A 20,840-nucleotide genomic window follows, 5' to 3' on the forward strand; every position below is an offset into this window, starting at 1 on the left:
CGGCAGAGTGTCACTCAAATAAATATCATTTGGCACGATGATATTAAAAATTTCATACCTTAATGTTGTTTGAAATGTACTATTCAAAATTAATCTCCGTTGATCTATTTACATTGTTTACTTGAGGGATAATAAAAATGAATATCAACCGGTAGGGTGTTGTTTAATCAAATATCACCCGACCGAGTGTTATTTATGAACAAAATATCGTTGTATTTAAAATTAACCTCTCTTTTGAAAAATAAATAATAATGTATTTTCATGTAATTAATTGTTTTGTGAGGAAATGTTGTTTAATCAGCTCTTATATTTCAAGCTATGAAACGTTAAAATTATATATTGTCAGCTTAAAATAATAAAAAATATAATAAAAAATACACTTTTATTAAAATTTGTTTATAAATCTTTTGGGTAAATTTTATACAAAAGTGTTAATTAGGTCTAGAATAAACGGAGCACCGTATGGATCATATACATCTTGTACTGCAAAATAAGAAACCCATTTTGAAATTCAAACTGCAAACTGCAAACTGCAAAATGCAAAAGTTGACAATACGATACAGTACAAAGTTTAATTATGGTGAAGCGCGACAGTACGATGGCGAAGCGCGACAGTACGATGGTGACACTACGATGGTGAAGCGCGACAGTGCGATGGCGAAGCGCGACAGTACGATGACGAAGCGCGACAGTACGATGGTGACACTACGATGGTGAAGCGCGACAGTGCAATGGCGAAGTGCGACAGTACGATGGCGAAGCGCGACAGTACGATGGTGACACTACGGCGGTGAAGCGCGACACTACGATGGTGAAGCGCGACAATACGACGGCGAAGCGTGACAGTACGACGGACTGTCACCATCGTACTGTCGCGCTTCGCCATCATACTGTCACGCTTCGCCATCGTACTGTCGTGTTATCACCATCGTACTGTCGCGCTTCGCCATCGTACCGTCGTACCGTCGCGCTTCGCGTTCACAGGGAGCAGGCGCTGGCCCTAACGGAACACCGTAGTTTTCTTATATTGTGGTTTAATGATTTTTTTCTTGCAATTTTCCATCGTGGACCGGTCGCATTGCCTCGTAGAGTCACTATGCGTAGTTTTTAGTCATACAAACCCGAAACCAATCTTGACTATTTAAAAAAGGAGCATGTAGGTAACTCGGTTATCATTCTCGGGCATAGCTATGCATGGTGTTTATAGACCTCAGTGAAGGTTTGAAAATCTCGCTCGCTACACTTGCTCGGTCGACAATTGCCCTCAAAGGTCTATAAACACCACGCTGCCTATTCCTCGTACAACAACTATTGCATTTTTTGCTTTTTTTTGCTTATACCGGCAAATTATCGTCGTTTAAGTCGGATACACGTACTGATGTTATCGTATGCGGACGAACCTATTATTCGTTCAAGCGATTGAAGCAAAACACATACTGTCGAATTATTGTTATAAACCAGTTGAGTTAGCTTATATTTTGTTCGTAAAGGCACTGTATGCCCTAAGATATATTTCAATTTTGAGTAGTTATTTTTGTGTCATTTTGGATATATCTAAAACAATTTCGATTTGGGTTTAAATAAATTTAAGATGCTTGAAGGAAAAGAGATTTCATCAAGCCAGTGTGTAATGCCGCAGAATGAAAAGAGGGAAAAGTACCAGTTCGCATCAACATTCAGCTCCTATCTTACTCAGCTTGGAATTTCTCTTGGAATGTCCGACATTTGGAGGTTTCCATTTCTGACATATAGAAATGGCGGAGGTAAGTTTATTTCTGTATTATTCGAGCAACATTAAAAAAAAAACGGAAAAAGGAGCGATGCACAATAGTAATACAGTAAAACTCCCAAAACCGGACACTGAAAATCGGATCCATTTTTTTCTATTCTAAATTTCAATTAAAAACACTCTGAATACAGAAAAATGAATTCTGAAAATCGGACAATTTTGTATGGCCTCAAAGGAAAAGTATACATGAACTATCTCTTGAACAAAATATCGGACAATACGTTTATATTTTAACGTAATTCCATATATAAATTATCGGTCCATGTTCAGTGCTATATGACCGATATATATTAAACACAGGTTTGCAGGGCTATTGAATTCCAGTAAGATTTAGAATCAAAAGAAAGGTATAACTTCATTAATACTTAAACAAAAATTGATGTCTAAATACTTGTGGAGGTGTGTGTGTGGTGGAGGAGGGGGTTGGGGGGGGGGGGGGCATTAATATGTCATCCCCTGATCTCTCCTTTGCCAATGATTAATGTCAAAAGCAGCCAAAGTAGGTAAAACAGCAGGTCAGCTTACAAGAGAAACAAAACTGTCATTTTAAGAAATCGTGATTTTTACACAGAAAACCATAAGTTTCTTATTAGTTCATAGTAAAATAAATGATTGATTAACAGAAAGTTGGCCACTAACGTAACCGTCATAACTACAAACCAACTGGTCATTTACAACTTTGAAACAGTGCCTTTTACAATAGCTTTGAAACAATATGTTTTTCTCCACAAAAAATCCCATGAATTTAACAAAGCTTGAACTATCGTAAAAAAAGAGAAAAGAAAAAGTGCGAAATGTTATTATGTATGCCAAGCGTATTAGGATACCGTCATAAATTTATATTTATTAGGCGAGTCGAAGAAAATGTAAATGTCAAGGCTCCAGACGAGGCATTTATTGTTTCGTAGACATTCCCCGCTGGGGTCATGGTCACACTTCATGTGAAACCAGAAAGCTGACTCGAGACGGGTACAAGATTGAGACTTTCGAGCTAAACAAATTAGTATAAACTAAAACTGTAGAAACAATCATTTTTGTTTTCATTTTATGCTGGAATAGCGACATTGCACCTCATTTTGTATGTTAACATCTGTAGGTACCCGACCTCGGGCTTCAACTACGTCTCAAGGCTTCTGCAAATAAGGGCATATATACGGCTCAAACAAATCCAGGGGTAAAAGTGAAAAAAGTCTGTATGCGTTTTTATTTATATGCACTAACTTCTCATTGGATTGTAAAATACACATTTTTTGTAACTTCCAGGTGCTTTTCTTATTCCGTTTGTGATCATGATTGTTGTGTGTGGAATTCCAATGTATTTCCTTGAGTTTTCAATTGGAAAATTTTCCGGGCGCGGTCCGTACCAGGTCTGGGATATCAGTCCATTATTTAGAGGTAAGTCGGTGATAGAGTTAAGGAGACTGACATAGTTAACTTTTCATGACGTCATAAAAATAGATATAACGTTAATGATAACTAATTGCTGTGACGTCATCGAATGAAAGAATAATACGACAGAGAGACGTTATGTAATATTTGGAATAAAATGGTATTGTGTTCGTGTGACATCATCAAAAAAGGACACATAAAGCAATATGTACAGGTTATAGATCATTTATTGACTTTCTAATGCAATTAAGTTTGCCGAAACGGAGCGCAGCGTAGTGAAGGCAAAACTTAATGCATTAGAATGTCAATAAGTGTATCTATAACCGACTTATAGTTAAAACGCCCCTTTTCATCAATCAGCGACATCTCCGTCCCACGCAGGGAACCCTTCTTTGAAGTAGAAAGCTATTTTTTGAATTTGCACATTTGTACATAGTGATTTTTAAAATATCTTATTAAAAATCCGTTTCTGTTTTATTTTGCAAAGGTAACTTTGAAAAAAAAGTTTAAGATTTGAATTTCGCTGGGAGGTGTGGCCAGCATTGTACACAAAATCATGTGGTTGTAATTATAAATACATAGCAGACGACTCACTTATCGAGTAGTTTGTAGAACACCATATTTCATTCTTATTCAATGAAAATATAATATGCAGGTTTAACTCCTAATGATCTAACAGTTCTATTTACTATAACTTAAAAATAAAACAAGACAAAGTAATAACCACTGTGGCTGCTTTTGCTCAACATTTATATAGTAAGCGCACTCTGGTTTATTTTTAGACCAGTAGCGGTTTACATTTTTGAATTTAATGAACAATAGGAAAATTTGGATTATATATATAAACAGCAACAATTAGTGCACTTCCCGGTCAAAGCTTGGTAAAAACAAATCATATAAAAAATTATATATATATTATTTATAGTAAAATACAAATACCTAAAAATTGACAAAACATTTACAAATAATCACTGTATCTTACTGTATCATATACTGTGGGACCATAATGTGCAAGTCGGTTATATCCAGTTTTCAACCTGAAATTAATCTGTTTTCAAAATGTAATATATCTCCATATTTTTTCTTATTTCAACTTTAACGACTTCATAGATGTTATCATATGCGACAAGTATGAATTTATTAAAACCGCATTCTTATCGCGAAAGATTTTATATCGGTTATATTAAAATGTCAAAGTGATATTTTGTGTGCATTTGACAGTTGGATTTGTATCAATATCAGCTTATACACCTGCAAGCGGAAAAGTAGCAGACCTGGTTTGATTGAGTCTTCATGCCCGCTTAGCTCAGTAGGTAGAGCGTCGGTCTACGGATCGTGGGGTCGCGAGTTCGATCCTCGGGCAGGGCGTATGTTCTCCGTGGCTATTTGATAAACGACATTGTGTCTGAAATCATTAGTTCTCCACCTCTGTTTCAAGTGGGGAAGTTAGCAGTTACTTGCGGAGAACAGGTTTGTACTGGTACAGAATCCAGGAACACTGGTTAGGTTAACTGCCCGCCGTTACATGACTGAAATACTGTTGAAAAACGGCGTTAAACCCAAAACAAAACAAAACAAAAAATCATGAGAGATTATAAAATATGCAACACGCCTGAAAACTTTAACTTAGAACCTATGGTAACCGTTTATATTCACATATATATTACTCATTCATTAAATCGTCTTACGGCACCAACAAACACCAAACACCATTGCGCTACCCTTTTGTCTTCCGTTTTCATATATACGTTTGTGTCTGTCTGGAACATTTGTGTGTTGCTGCACGTTACCCTTTGGTCATATGGATGTGCTGTATGAGTGACTACTTTCTCTGAAAGAGGATCTTCCTGCTAGACTGTGTCCTTGTTTTGTTTAAGTAACCCGTTTACAAAATATAAGCATTCGCCAAAAAATGTTATAGAATTCCTAAAGACGTTTTATTCACGTTGACGTTACTTTGCGTGTCTGCGTTTTGCTTTAGGTGTTGGTATCACAATAAACCTGGCCTGTGGTGTCTACGTGATTTCCGCAACTATATTCCGTTGTTGGATTCTGCAGTTTATAGTATATGCTTTCCAAGATCCCTTACCATGGAGTCACTGTGGCAACGATTGGAATACACATGCCTGTGAAGGCAAAAAGAATACAAGTACGGAATTACCAGCTTATTGGAACCTCACACACGAAAATGGGACGTTAGAAGCAAACAGATCAGCTCCAACAAAAATGTTGTATATGAGTGCAGGAGAAGAATTTTGGCAGTAAGTGTTTTAGTGCTCAAGGTGACATATTGTGAAAGCCCTTTGTCTGTCGTGCGTAGTCATTATGCAACTATTAACACTCTGGGGATCACATTTTTGACTCATTCTTTATGTTTGACCAGCGTATTTGAAAATATAATCGCGGAAAAGTGAAACTTTGAAACTGGATTATCCAAGGTTAATAACTAAGTCATTTCAAAATATCTACGTATTAATTTAAAATATCTACGTACTTACCTTCAAAATATCTACGTCCTTACCTACAAAATATGTACGTATTAACCTTTAAAATAACTACGTATTAACTTTCAAAATATATTCATATTAACTTTCAAAATATCAACGTACTTAACTTCAAATCATAAAGATAAACCTTGTTAACAATCTAGAGGCCACATTTTACCCGGTCTTCATGATACATTGATAGAATGTTTGTCTTCATAAAATCTAGGCTAAGTTCAAAACTAGGTCATCTGAGTTTAATAAAATCTGTGAGAGCCTAGACTTACTAGAGTCCGCATTTTAATCTATCTTCCTAAAACACAGAATGTTTGCTTTTTAAAAATCTTTGTCAAGTTCGAAATTGAGTAAGCTTGAATGAAAAAGCTATGTTATTACATTAAATCTTAGAAAATCCAAGTTAACACCCCAGATGCCACGTTTTCTATTTGATTTTCATGAACAATGTCCAGCATATATCTTCATGAAATCAAGTTTAAATACGAAACGGTAGAAAATCTAAGTCCATGGATGAAATCATATAAAACCCTTGTTAAAAACTAGAGGTTTCATGAAAAGCAGGTAGAAAATGTTACCCGAAGTGGTTTAAAAGATTTTTTAAAATCCAGGTAAAGTTCGAAACTCGTTTATAATGGATCAAAAACTAGGTTACTAGGTCAAATCGAAGTAAAACAATGTTAACGTCCAAGAGGCCACAATTTTCTGACTTTCTTGAAACCTGGTAGGGATATTTGTCTTTATAAATGTAGGTCAGGTTTGAAACTGGATCATGTAGGATCAAACACTAAGGCAGTTTATTTTTGCTACACAAAGTTCATGTACTCGTATTTACATATTTATAAAAATATAGGTCACTTGACTTAAGGGAAAGGTCACAGAGGCCTGAAGATGGAAAAACTCTTTCTGATCAATAACTTGAGAATCACTTGACCCAGAATGTTGAAACTTCATAGGATGATTAGACATGCAGAGTAGATGACCCCTGTTGATTTTGGGCTCACTCGATCAAAGGTCACAGGGGCCTGAACATGGAAAATGGTTTACTTGAGAACCACTTGACCCAGAATCTTGAAACTTCATAGGGTGATTGGACATGCCAAGTAGATGATCCCTATTGCAGCCAACCATTAGTGTCTCTTTGTCTTTCGCACCTATCCTCATTTGACTTTTTGCCTATTACGACTATGCATTGGGGGAGACATGGGCATCGTCTAGTTTGAAAATTAATTGCCCTCCTTCGAAGGAGGAGGGATATATTCACTGGCGCCAGATCAGAAAGAAAATGCCTCTGTACATATTATACCCTACCCCTAGGTATTCTATAAGAACCATGGTCGTGAACGGGAAAATATACTAACCCGTTTCAATCGCGCATTTCATACCTAAAACACGCAGTTGGGTAAATGTGTACTATGGATATCAAACAGGTGGTAATTTATCTTCTATTGTGTACCGGTCACATTTTTAAATACATCTTATCTTAGAAAAACAACGCGTAGTTTATAGTAATTTCAACATTACACAAAAAACTTGCTTGAACTTCCCTGGTGAAGTTCCGTTCTAGATTACAAAACCATTCTGATTGGCTGTTGTAAAAATGTATGTCAATCGTCATTTTACTACACGTGTTCGCTAAAATGTGAAAATGCAGCAAAATGTGCAAAATGAATAAAATATACAGAACAGACGCAGACCAATGTACGATTTCAAATTAAAGATCATATACAAGATGAATTTCATTCATCATTTCGAGTTTTAGTGTAAAATTTTGATTTTTTTAAAATCTGTTTTTGTTTGTTTACGTTTCGCCAAACATGTGCGCACTGCCGTGACCTCTAGACCGGATGTTCATTAGGGAAGTTCAAGCAAGTTTTTTCTGTAACGTTGACGAAAGCATAAAATATGTTGATAATCTCAGCAATATGGAATATTGAGACAATGTGACTGGTGCACGATGGAAGATAAATTATCGCTTGTTCAATATACTAGGTACCCATTCACCGAACTGCGCGTTTAAGTTGAGAAATGTACGATTGAAACGGGTTAGTGCACTTTCCCGTTCATGACCATGGTTCTTATAGAATACCTAGGGGTAGGGTATAACATGTACAGAGGCATTTTCTTTCTGATCTGGCGCCAGTGGATATATTGTAAATATTATTGTTTGATGATGGATGTCGGTCGGTCTGTAGACCAATCGGTTTCCGGATAATAACTGGAGAACGCTTGGGTCTAGGATCATGAACTTTGATCGGGAGATTTGTCAAGACCAGCCGATGACCCCTATTGATTTTGAGCTCAGTAGGTCAAAGGTCAAGATCACATTGACAATAGAACTTTTTTGCCAGAAAACTAGATAATGCTTTGGTCTAAGATCCCATTTGAGACTCGCAAATGACCCATTATTATTGATTTAAGGTCAATACGTCAAATGTCCAGTGCGCAGTGACCAAATAATTTCTGTTCCTTGTCAGTTACTTCATGGAAGTGTTCTACAAGCTCTTGTTATAACTAGAATCTCCAAACATCACATAATTATCAATTAGTCCATGACCTTTGCTCACATTTACTGTTATTCCCCTTGTTCCAGTAAAAACAGAGTGTTTTCCCATTGATTTGTAAAAAAATGCTTATAATTCAAAAAAGATTTTGAGCAAGATTAACCAAACCTCACAAAATATTCAATAAGCACATGAACTTTGCTCATATATTATTCTATCCTCTTTGACAGAGTAAAAGCAGAGTTTTACCCCTTGATTTGGTAAAAAAAAAGGTTGAAAATGCTTATTAATCAAAAGTAGTTTAACTAGAATCACCAAACTTAAGCTAACTGTTCATGCCCATTACCAAAAGCTGTCAACCGCTGCCCACATCAGTCCTCTCAGTGCTTTGATTTAAATGTGGGAGAATTTTCAACAATGTACTGTAATTACAAATTAAACTTTACCCTAGGTGTAACAAAAACTATTACAGAATAGAAATCAAACTAGACCCTATATGTAATAAAACTGAAATAAATTAAATGTAACAATACCTTCAGATAATTTGGAATCAGCTAAACTCTTTTGCTAGACTCGATTCTATTTCTTTTTTCACAGGTACAAGGTTCTACAACTGTCTACAGGAATATGGGATTTGTCACCTGTCATTTGGCGTTACTTTCTTTTCTTGTTCATTCTTAGAACTGCAGTCTGTCTATGCACAATAAAAAGTATCAAGTCTATTGAGAAGGTAACTAACCATAATTCCTAGCGGATAGGACGCACCAATATATGAGCCGTGCCATAAGAAAATCAACATAGTGGCTTTGCGACCAGCATGGATCCAGACCAGCCTGCGCATCCGCGCAGTCTGGTCAGGATCCATGCTGTTCGCTAACAGTTTCTTCGATTGCAATAGGCTTTGAAAGCGAACAGCATGGATCCTGACCAGACTGAGCAGGCTGGTCTGGATCCATGCTGGTCGCAAAGGCACTATGTTGGTTTTCTCATGACACGGCTCATATATCATTCTGCAGGACGTGTCACCTGTTCGCCATGTTATATTATTAAGCCAATAAATAAGCGCATACCTATTTCATCCAGTTTTTCACAAAAAAGACATTAGAATTGAAGTAATATATATATATACAGCAGAATTACGTTTCACGTTTAATATATTTAGACACTTCGAACTGGTTATAAGCCACATAGAATAATTCACTCAGGCTACGCCCCCGCCTATGTATTACCTCTTCTTCGTGTATAGATATATTAAAACATGATTCTATTATATAATTTTTCTTAAATGTTTTTGTTCTGACCAGCGAAATTCTATCAGTTGGGCATAACTTGGCTTCTTATGAATATTGATATGAATATCCGTCATATATATATATATATATATGATGCATGCTATTTTTGTTTAAATGAACTTAAAGAAACATTCCGTGTACAGTGGCCAACGCAGAAACTACTTGCAGGCGCATGGCTATGGCATTCTTCATAGTACGCAGAGGTAATGCGGTGTGTTCTTGGTATCCTCCCCATGATTTTTTTTTCAACTGAGAACCGCAAATGGTGCATTTTAGCATGTATTTGAAGCTAAACATTGCACAAAAACCTTATTCGTTCTTAATCTTTTATATAAAATGTATTATTTTATTAGGTATGCGTGTAATATTGCACGTGCAATTTGTGGTTCATTGATCCATGTTATATGTGTGCAGTATTCAAAACAGATGGTTGGTGGTAACAAACTTTCAAAACATCATTATGATTGGATAACAAGAGATGTATGTATAAGTATATGTATAAGTATATATTCGAGATGTGTGTATAAGTATATATTCGAGAGTTGTTAAAAGGAATTTTGCCATAACTCCAAACTGAATACTAGTCAACAAAGACATGCTAAGTTTCATGATATTGTTACAAATGTACCAAATAAGAAACGGATGCCTTGCATAGGGAAAATATTTCGGCGGATGTCATCGACGTCTGCATTATGTCAACTTCGTTAAAATGTATTATTATCTTTTCTTCAACTAAAACAGTATTCTGCAAAATGTTTCTTACTCCTTTTAAATTATTTTGCAGTTTGCCATCGTGATCTTGCGCTTAGCGCTTCGTGCATCTCTTTCTCTGGCGAGCTGTAAAGCGCGAGATAGCGATGGTGAAGCCATCGTGATTTCGCGCTGTGAACACTTTGCCGCGAAATTTGCGTATTGTGAAGCGTGAAGCGCAAAATCACGATGGTGAAGCTAAACATCACGGTGGTGAAGCGAAAAATTTCGAAAAAGACAACAATAAAATTTAAAAAAACAAACTCCATTTCGTGCTTTGTCATTTTGATCTCGCGCTTCGGGTATCGCCTTCCCATGACAGAGAAGCGTGGAAGACGAAGCGCGAGATCACAACGGCGAAGTGCGGAACTATAAAAATCTCAGGCTTTAACATTAGCATTGGGCAGATTTCGTACCAACACTTTCGAATCACAAAACAAATATTTAAACGTAGCGGGATTGTTGATATAATATTATCTAAACGACATCTAAAACCAAGTATTACACTGAAATCTTGTTTTGATGATTTGATGTTGCTTAAGATCCGAAATATTATACATAATTGAGCCATGCCATGGGAAAACCAACATAGTGGGTATGCGACCAGCATGGATCCAGACCAGCCTGCACATCCGCACAGTCTGGTCAGGATCCATGCTGTTCGCTAACAGTTTCTCCAATTCCAATAGGCTTTAAAAGCGAACAGCATGGAGCCTGACCAGACTGCGCGGATGCGCAGGCTGGTCTGGATCCATGCTGGTCGCATACCCACTATGTTGGTTTTCTCATGGCATGGCTCATATAATTTAGTTACGTAATACGCATCACCAATTATATAGAAAGAGCATATTTATCTCACTGTGAATTGGTTGTCAAATACTGTAATATCGTATGACTTGTACCGGTGTCAATAGCGTAAGATTTAACTAGGTGTAATGAATGGATTTCTATTGAATTTTATTTTCTATGGAATAATAGTTGATAAATTCATACACTTAAGTACAATTGTAACATATATCTATGATATCAAAGGCTGAGCGTGAAGCTATTATATCTTATTTTTTATTTATATATCGTTACAATAGTTTCGCGCTCAGCTCAAGATAAAGTAAATATTATGCGAGACAAATTACGTTTACTCTCTCTCTCTCTCTCTCTCTGTTATCGAGAGTAAATTAATTATTATCTTATCTGCTATAACAAAAACAACAAAAGACAGAAATAGGAATAAGACTTATTATTTGGCAGTACGTATTTATACAGTGCAATTTCAGCCAATCCGTTCGATAATTAATCTTCATGGTCCATTGGTATTGTGATATTGGCATCGTCAAGTGGTCCTTTGGCACTGAAACGATATATTAACTGATTAAAATCCGCGTACACAATGTAATTGCAATGTTCTTGTGATATACTGCTTGAATTCGCCACATCTCCATTGACTCTATAGAAATGACAATTATCTATAAAACAAACATTCAATTTCTTGAAGTGCTACAGCATTCTGAATACGACATTCTGTAATAAAATATATTTATCAGGATGGGTGGGTGGGAGGGGTGTATATGACAACAAAACAATGATGCGTTTACTGCCAAATATTAGTCTTGAGTGAAGAAAACCCGCGAAACATCTATATAAATGCCTGAGATATGCACGAATTTCACGTGTTTACCCGCGAAGGTTATAAAACACTTAAGGTGATAAACACCCACTAACATTGTTATATCCGAAACGATAATAATTTCCTCTGCGGTGTTATACAAAAAGTCATATTCAAAAGCTTTTAGCCTTGAAAATGTATTTTTTTCCGATTTCTCAACCAACATTTTATTAATTGTTAACACTGTATTATCATTTTGTTATAGAAATTTCCTCCTAGACAGCGTATGATTGTAATATTTCACATGGTCAGGATTATTACAAAATAAGCAATCAGATAGTAGGATTATGAGATAAATTGCAAAACGATTGGTGAATTTCAATGCACGTTAAATCAACTAATTATATAAATCAGTTTACTATACAAATAACTGCTAGTTCTGAGCGTTACGCAGTATAGCTCAGAACGTATGTCTTAACTTGGGCGAAGCACAAAATCGCGGGTATATTTTGTGCGATTCAGTGACGCGGAACGTCACGTGATATTAGGCGGGCTATTGCACGGCCAGCGCCGTGTGAATAAGTTCTAGGCTTGACTTCTATACAGACACACGTATTTTCGCTATTCAAATTCGGATATGTTTCTTATTTAAGGTACTTCCGCCATCTTGAATTTAGAGTGACCTTCATTTGAGGTGTGAAAATATAGTGAACCAAAGCTTTCAAATGCAGCTGTTCCGTAGCACAAAAACAGCTCAGTTTGCAAGACCTGAACTAAATGTAGCTGTATAAAAAGTGATACTAAAATTGGGAAATAAACAAAGCAGATATTTTACCTGTATTTTTCCAAATTTTTGGTTAGATTTATAAATCCTTTCAAAATACTTTATTAAAAATTCATGAATGGCAAAAGTTAGTTCAAAGTTTCAATTAGTGCATAGGAGAATTGTCTTACTGAATAGAACTTAACTTATTACAAAATCTGTTTTCAAATCTGACCACTTCATGTATTAAAACGAAAATACATTTGTACATATTGCTATTTTCAACATACATAAAAGTAGTGCAATGTGCGCACAATGATTTTTCTATGTATGGTGTACCAAACTGCCTAAAATTGTTAGAGAAGTCTCCGACTTAATGCGACCAAGATTTGGCAATGATCAAAAATTCGTTTAAAGGATTGTGCAAGTATAAGAAAGGTTTAATTTATTACAGCGGAATTTATGTACTTACACGCTGCTTATCTCAAGGAAAATTTGGAGCAAATGGAATTTTCGAAACTTCCTGCGGTAACTACCGAAATTACTTAACGTAACTTTCTCACACATACGTGATTTTATATTTATTAATTATAAAAACAATCGAAAATATTTGTTTTATCACGATATATGCAAACATTTTAGACAATCTTGAAACATTGGGCCACAGTATTTCCGCATACTGGTCCGGGACAAGTTCGATGTGTATAGAGATTCCTTATTAGATGTTTCATGCGTTGTAAACTAACCAGTTTTGATCTATCGACTTTTTATACACTATGAGAATTTATGCAGCATGTTTTTAAAAACGCAGTGAGATTAAATCGCAGACAAAATGTACAGCCAAATATGTTAGGAGGTAATACAATTTATATACAATTGTAGATAACTACAAAACAAACAAAATGCAATCAGTTGAACTTTTCAGGCGAAAACCTGATGATTAAAATCAGAAATATCTCATAAGTTACTGTTCTTCGTTAAACAATAATATTTTTTCACACTTCCATAGATATATACTGATAATAAATGTGTATTGAAATTCCGGCATAGAAATGGACAATGACTTTATATTACTGCGGTGTTGACAGCGGAAGCAGCGGTCCAGTACTAAGACTGTCTACGAAACCAAGGATAACGAGTACAAACATAAGGCTCAGTGTTCAGTATACACCTGAAAATAATAGACTTGCTATTGCCGAGTGCACACTTGTTTTCTATAGTCGTTAATATATAGTGACTTTGAAATATGCGCACACATGCATAATCTCATAAGCACTTCTTTAATGTATGAACCGCCTCGGTAGCCTAGAGGTATCTAGCGTCCGCTTCGAGAGCGGGAGGTCGTGGGTTCGATCCCCGGCCGCGTCATACCAAAGACGTAAAAACTGTACTAGTAGCTTCCTCGCTTGGCGCTCAGCATTAAGAGAATAGTGCTAGGACTGGTCAGTCTGGTGTCAGTATAATGTGACTAGGTGGGGTAACATGCCGCGTGTCTACGGCGTGAAATTCCAGTGAGGCAGCACTATAAAGTTGGGCATTGTGCTCACTGCTACAAGAAGACACCGTCGTTTATGACTGAAAAATTGTTGGAAAAGACGTTAAACCAGAACACACACACACACACACACACACACACACACACACACACACACACACACACACACACACACACACACACACACTCTTTAATGTATGTTCTCTGAAATTAACAAATAACTGGCTCAACTGAGACACCATACTTTAAAGTAAATTCAGTTTATTCACCACGAGGTTCAAAATGCACGGGAGTCTCGTGATAGTACATGCCTTTAATTTCACATGGTTAAAGTGTAAACAAATAGTTAAATTTGCTTCGTTTTATTTCTCACAGAAAAGATCGGACGGTTTTTGATATTGGAATAATTTTAGAACATATATGCATTTAAAGTTGAAAGTTGATCGTTTTCTACAGGATGTAAAACTGAAACAAGTAAGCACTTTTACTTTTTCAGCAATGTGCCTCAGGTGAACTTTGACACTGTTTACAAAGAGAAACCAGTTTTGTGTCATCCTGAAATGCGTTGTTCGGCTGAAACTTATAGTTCCCGGAAAAGTTCTAAAATGGTTTATTTTAGGGGATTTTTGTTTTATTTATGTATTCAACACAATGTGCAATATTTTCAGTATTTGAAAATGATTGAAATTGAGCTTTATTTTAGAAAACGTTCCGATCTTTCAATAATATTTTGCCAGCGGATGCTTACAAATTTTAAGTGAAACGCCTTTCTTGTCCAAAGGTGGTGTGTAAAGCGAAAAACTATCATTACACATTGCGTTTATTCTTTAAATGTAAAGGATAGGTAACAGATTAAGGAGATCGGGCAGTGCTAAACTTTTCTAAATGGATATCTCTAACCATGAATAAGGAGGCATATATATTTCAGTAAAGAAATCTGAGGTAAAAGAACAATCATATATTTAATTCATTGAAATAAACATGGCGGCGAAATATTTTAGAGAAACTGTGCACGTGTTTTGCGCATTAGAATGTTTAACGACATTTTCTTGAAAAAGTAACGCTCGTGTGCACTATTTTGACATTTCTTTGATTTGAAAATAAATATTTTATAGCAATTTAGATTGCATACGATACCGAAATTTTGCACCAAAAATGTTCACTCATTTTCTTCCAAAGCACTGTGGAGATATGGTTCAGCGTAGCTTTCATGCTCGCAAGTTTACCTACAGATATATCTTTTCAACTTTTATCATATATTTTTTGTGTCCTTGCATTTCGAAAGCTGTTTTGAGGATATTGATTTTTCACATGAATTTCTAATTTCAATTTGCGGAAGTACCTTAAGTTTGTACATCACGATAATAATAACATTATTTTAAAGTACGGCGCTATTGTTTTGGAAAGGCGTACAATGATGAGACCCAATATCTAGTGGTATGACAGTCGGCGTAACTCGCTGATGACAAACGGGTGGAGGTTCCCACTGGCGCCAGATCAGAAAGAAAATGCCCCTGTACATGTTATACCCTACCCCTAGGTATTCTATAAGAACCATGGTCGTGAACGGGAAAATATACTAACCCGTTTCAAAAGCGCATTTCATACCTAAAACACGCAGTGGGGTAAATGTGTACTATGGATATCAAACAAGTGGTAATTTATCTTCCATTGTGCATCGGTCACATTTTTCAATACATCTTATCTTAGAAAAACAACGCGTAGTTTATAGTAATTTCAACATTACACAAAAAACTTGCTTGAACTTCCCTGGTGAAGTTCCGTTCTAGATTACAAAACCATTCTGATTGGCTGTTGTAAAAATGTATGTCAATCGTCATTTTACTACACGTGTTCGCTAAAATGTGAAAATGCAGCAAAATGTGCAAAATGAATAAAATATACAGAACAGACGCAGACCAATGTACGATTTCAAATTAAAGATCATATACAAGATGATTTCATTCATCATTTCGAGTTTTAGTGTAAAATTTTGATTTTTTTAAAATCTGTTTTTGTTGTTTACGTTTCGCCAAACATGTGCGCACTGCCGTGACCTCTAGACCGGATGTTCATTAGGGAAGTTCAAGCAAGTTTTTTCTGTAACGTTGACGAAAGCATAAAATATGTTGATAATCTCAGCAATATGGAATATTGAGACAATGTGACTGGTGCACGATGGAAGATAAATTATCGCTTGTTCAATATACTAGGTACCCATTCACCGAACTGCGCGTTTAAGTTGAGAAATGTACGATTGAAACGGGTTAGTGCACTTTCCCGTTCATGACCATGGTTCTTATAGAATACCTAGGGGTAGGGTATAATATGTACAGAGGCATTTTCTTTCTGATCTGGCGCCAGTGGAGGTTCCTGAGTTTTTTCCCTTTAAAATAGGAAGGTTTTACTTCAGGTTTTCCTCGGCCAGTCGACCACGTCTGTAAGCGTTTTCATAACCTTGTACGGGTTTTTTACAACAAGCATCATCAGTTATAACTTTATTTTGTATTTTTCGAGGAGCAAATGATCAAAGATGTTTAATTGTAGTTGCAGATTTGACACAGAATGAAAAAGAAATATTCATATTCAGTTGTACAAGATTTTATTATTCTGCGTAGACTTGATGTTTTCATATAGAATATACTTTCTCATATCGAAAGTTTTCACTTAGTCCAGAGCATGATTTAAGCTTATTTTGTGCACGTTTGAACTTATGTTGATAATATACATCATAACAGTAACGCTTTTCAGAATTATTTTAAACTACTTAGATCTATTATGTTATCACAATTTGTTACCGTACATGTACATATTTTGTGCGCCTGCCTTTCGTCCAATAAATATAGCAAGTCTTGCCCACTGCAAACCGGAGTTTGTTTTTGTGTGTAGTTAGGTTAAGACTAAGAAACAGGTTCGCTATATTTTTATTACAAACTCAGGTTATAACGAAAACGCACTTGCTTGTCCCGATGAGTTCGCTAAAACCGGAGTTTAGGGTAAAATGGGGTAACTGGGACACTTAAAGAAACACTGTTGAGTAATATTTTAGAAAGACAAAATATAAACTGGATTTATTGATTTTTCAGTATGCGCAGCCTATACAATATATGACGAATGTAAACTTTTACAAATACCTGAAAACCTGTGATTAACTTTAAATTAATTAAACATTGGTCAAGTGTCCCAGTTGGGGTAACTTGGGACATTTTAATTGTATTAAAACTGTGTATATTACAGTCGCATTTATGAAAAATGAAACCATTCATGTCCACAGATCAAAACAGAAGTCTAAACTGAAAATATAGCTCAATATTAATTACAGTTTATGACTGTTTTGTAAAACAAGGATGCATAAAGAAATCAATATGTCCAAATTTTGCCAAAATTATGTCATTATTTGTTTCAATATATGCTTATCGGATAAATCGGTTAAAATAAAAAAGTGTTGTAAGTGTAAAATACAATGTGTGAATTAAACATAAACTTGAAATAATCCATTACGTACTTATATATGTGACTTTTACACTTGAAACTGATCAAAATTTTAAACAGTCTTAAAACATAGATTTTATCAAATATTAACGGGACAATTGAAATGTGTGTCTTTTTTCACAAAGAAATAAGGACATTAACTAGCTTTGCATACATTTTTGCATACAGGAAGACTCGGGGAGGAGGGATGAGATGTGAGGGGAATGAAGGCAGGGTTAAGGAGATCCAGAGGGATACATAGGCATATGCTCTAGGAAATTATTGGCAACTGTACCTAAAATGTGTTGTCTGACCAATATTTGGTGTTTGCTTTAGCCTGAATATTTGGCACAACGGCATAGTAATTAACAAAAAGAACAACCCAGTTGGCTTGACTGTCAGTTGGTTTCTACGCTTCACCTAGTATAAATACTATTTATTAATATAAGATTTGCCGACAGTTTATTTAAACATGAAAGAAGTATCAGTATTAGCCTATTAGACTATCAAAAATTCTAAACTCACCAGATTTTACGCGGAATGAGTGGGAGGGGTTTACGGAACGATCTCTCTTAGATAAACTTATGTGACTTAACAGTTACTTGGGTCATGTAAACTTGGTATCAGGTAGAAAATGTTCAGTAATTGCACCCAAGTTAAGCTAATATAGATTATGACCACGCCTGTGAACTAGTGGTATACTTACAAAATATCAGAGTTTCATCATTACTAGACTTTCTTTCCTTTTTTCATTTCATTCGTGGAAAAAGATTAAAAGTTGACAATTTATAGTGGTTATGTACAGTTATGTACAACATTTTATGTACTGTCCATTGGAGCATATCCCCTTTTTCTTCCAGCATCCAGTTTGTTCAAAAATAAAAACATGGATAACCTTGTTCTTAACGAGAGTGTCCCACTTGCCCTAATAAATTTGGGTAAGTGGGACACTTTTGAAAAGGAACGTTCAAAATAAAGTATGTTGTGATTTCTTAAAACCAAATCTCATTGTATGAAACAGTAATGTGATACCTACAGTTTTGCCACTCTTCCTATAGCTGAAGGTATCAACACATACCAATATAAATATTTTAGACTTGCCATATTTCACAAACAAGCACCTGTTTTATAACGTCATTGTCTGACGTCAACGCAACGGTTCATGACAGACCACTTTATTATTCAAAATGAAAGTCATTTAAACCAAATTATTATACTTTTCGATAGAATTTTAAAAAGATAATGCCATGTCCTTGATTTGCAATGATACAAAATACGATTCAATATTTCAAACAAGTTTAATGCGATATTACATACACATACGAGAACCAGCTTCATGCGTCAAAATTATCATGACGTCACATTTATGATCAAGCCGTATCGAAGTTAAATATCTTTAAGATCTTATTGATATACCGACCACATATAAGCAAATACATCTATAAAGTCAGAAGACTATTTCTACTGTGCGTTTCACTAGACAGGAACATAACGAGAATATTTTAATGCACCATCTGAAAAAAATAGGCATAATTATTTATAGCGTGTAATTTTATGTTTTCTTATTTTTATTTAATCAGTAATACTCTCAACATATGTCTAAGAAAATTTACTCTTAAAATATTTTCCAATTCATAGGTAGAAAAAGTTTTGTCAAAATAGGCTTTAACACTGAATGTTCTTTTTCAACATATGATCTTATTTAGGGAACGTAACCAATATTTTCCCCCAATTTACTGAAAAGTGTAAAGTGTCCCAGTTACCCCATTGTCCCAGTTACCCCATTTTACCCTACTGTACTTCAAACACAATATGAAGTAAGCAATGATAGTGTATGAAGCCATCTCCGTTGCATGACACTAGCCAAGTAATTGTGTATGGTTGCCAGATTTTCACTACGCAGCTGCGTATTTGCGTAAGGGTAGCTACGCGCATGTAAACTATATTTTGGCGGATCCTATATAATGTAAATTTATACACCTAAGGACTGATCTAAAGAACTGTACTATGTAAAGAAACGTACAATAGTGATACTGTAGCAGTAGCTACCTTGATTTGAAATATATTTGGCTTGGGTAGACATTGCCAGGCCTGCATCCTAATATGCACTTGCGCTGAGTGTGACCCGCCCTGGCAAAATCCAACAGATGAAAATCCATCGTTGCGGATCAAGGTACTGTTATGAATTACACCTCTAAGTTTTTCTAGAAATTGTCTAATTTGAGACAAAAGTGACCAAAAATTCGCTTAAAACAGTGAACTGTTTGAGGCATGGAACGACGAGACGCCATTATTACATCAGTTTTGACATCAGATGTGACGTCACGACTAACACAAGTAGTACCATTATTAAACATTTGTCCGTATCTAAATAAAACTAAACATACATATTCACAATACAGTGAATACCATTTTTTCACAGCGTTATGGTAAAAAAAATGTTTAAATGTGTAGGCAGATCAGTAGTGCACTGGATGACACTGTTGCCCTGGACCCATGTCCACAAAGCAATTTCAGTCTCAGTTGAGTTATATAATGAAACGTTATTTATTTGTCACTTATATCTAAATTTCATGTTTTAAATTAAATATTAACTTAAAGACTATTTTCAAATGACTATTCCATATTGACATTAGTCGCAATTTGAATTTAATCTTGAGCTTCCAGCAGAATTTGCTAGATCTATTAACATTTCAATCTCTAACTCAGCTGAGACTGAAAAATGTTTTGTGAACAAAGGGCCTGAACTGGATGATCTGAAATAAGTCTACCTTTTTTTTTTGATTTCAGGTGATTTACGTGACAGCAACATTCCCCGTTATTATGTCGGTGGCAATCTTCATACGTTCCGTTATGTTACCCGGATATCAGGATGGCCTATACTATTTCTTCTATCCTAAGTTTGATAAACTTCTAGACGCTCGGGTAAGGAAAGTGAAACCTGATGGTTATACAAATCTGAGGTTTGAAAAAAACACACAAAAGAATCAATTTGTCTAGAAACTAGGATGTGATACATGGCCCTACTGCAACCGTCCCATTCCTGTCATGATTTATTATTATTAAGACCCCGTCCATCACATGTCAAAACTTTGTCCAAAAAAGACTTTGAATATTATTTTTTTGGAAACTGTTCATTACAGTTTCAGCTGAATTCCATGTCTCAAAAAACATCTAATTGAAACAAAAGTTTTAGTGAAGAATAAAATTGTGTATTTCCCGTTTCTGTTTTTTTTTAGATAGAAATTGCAAATGTCTGTTATAGTCAAATTATGTATAATCAAAA

General features: G+C 35.5%; 1 protein-coding gene and 2 long non-coding RNA genes across 4 annotated transcripts in view; 2 read left to right on the forward strand and 1 right to left on the reverse strand.

Moving 5' to 3' along the window:
- LOC123533827 (sodium- and chloride-dependent glycine transporter 2-like) overlaps positions 1–20,840 on the forward strand; it is a 40,608-nt gene that overhangs the window by 9,772 nt on the left and 9,996 nt on the right. For both annotated transcript variants that reach the window (XM_053518975.1, XM_045315738.2), the window contains exons 2-6: positions 1,592–1,763; positions 3,053–3,184; positions 5,160–5,439; positions 8,778–8,910; positions 20,345–20,479. In XM_053518975.1, the coding sequence (XP_053374950.1) occupies positions 1,592–1,763; positions 3,053–3,184; positions 5,160–5,439; positions 8,778–8,910; positions 20,345–20,479 (852 nt within the window). The remainder of the gene's footprint in view (positions 1–1,591; positions 1,764–3,052; positions 3,185–5,159; positions 5,440–8,777; positions 8,911–20,344; positions 20,480–20,840) is intronic.
- Positions 4,076–8,839, reverse strand: LOC123533829 (uncharacterized). The gene is made up of 3 exons (XR_006682892.2): positions 8,714–8,839; positions 5,677–5,699; positions 4,076–5,304 (listed from the first exon to the last, which is right to left on the reverse strand). It is a non-coding gene; the product is annotated as an uncharacterized LOC123533829 (long non-coding RNA).
- On the forward strand, positions 11,777–19,915 carry LOC128547180 (uncharacterized). Its single transcript, XR_008366355.1, has 3 exons — positions 11,777–12,478; positions 15,432–15,562; positions 16,453–19,915. It is a non-coding gene; the product is annotated as an uncharacterized LOC128547180 (long non-coding RNA).

Source organism: Mercenaria mercenaria, chromosome 12 (genome assembly GCF_021730395.1).
Source record: "Mercenaria mercenaria strain notata chromosome 12, MADL_Memer_1, whole genome shotgun sequence".
In the NCBI taxonomy this organism is placed as follows: domain Eukaryota; kingdom Metazoa; phylum Mollusca; class Bivalvia; order Venerida; family Veneridae; genus Mercenaria; species Mercenaria mercenaria.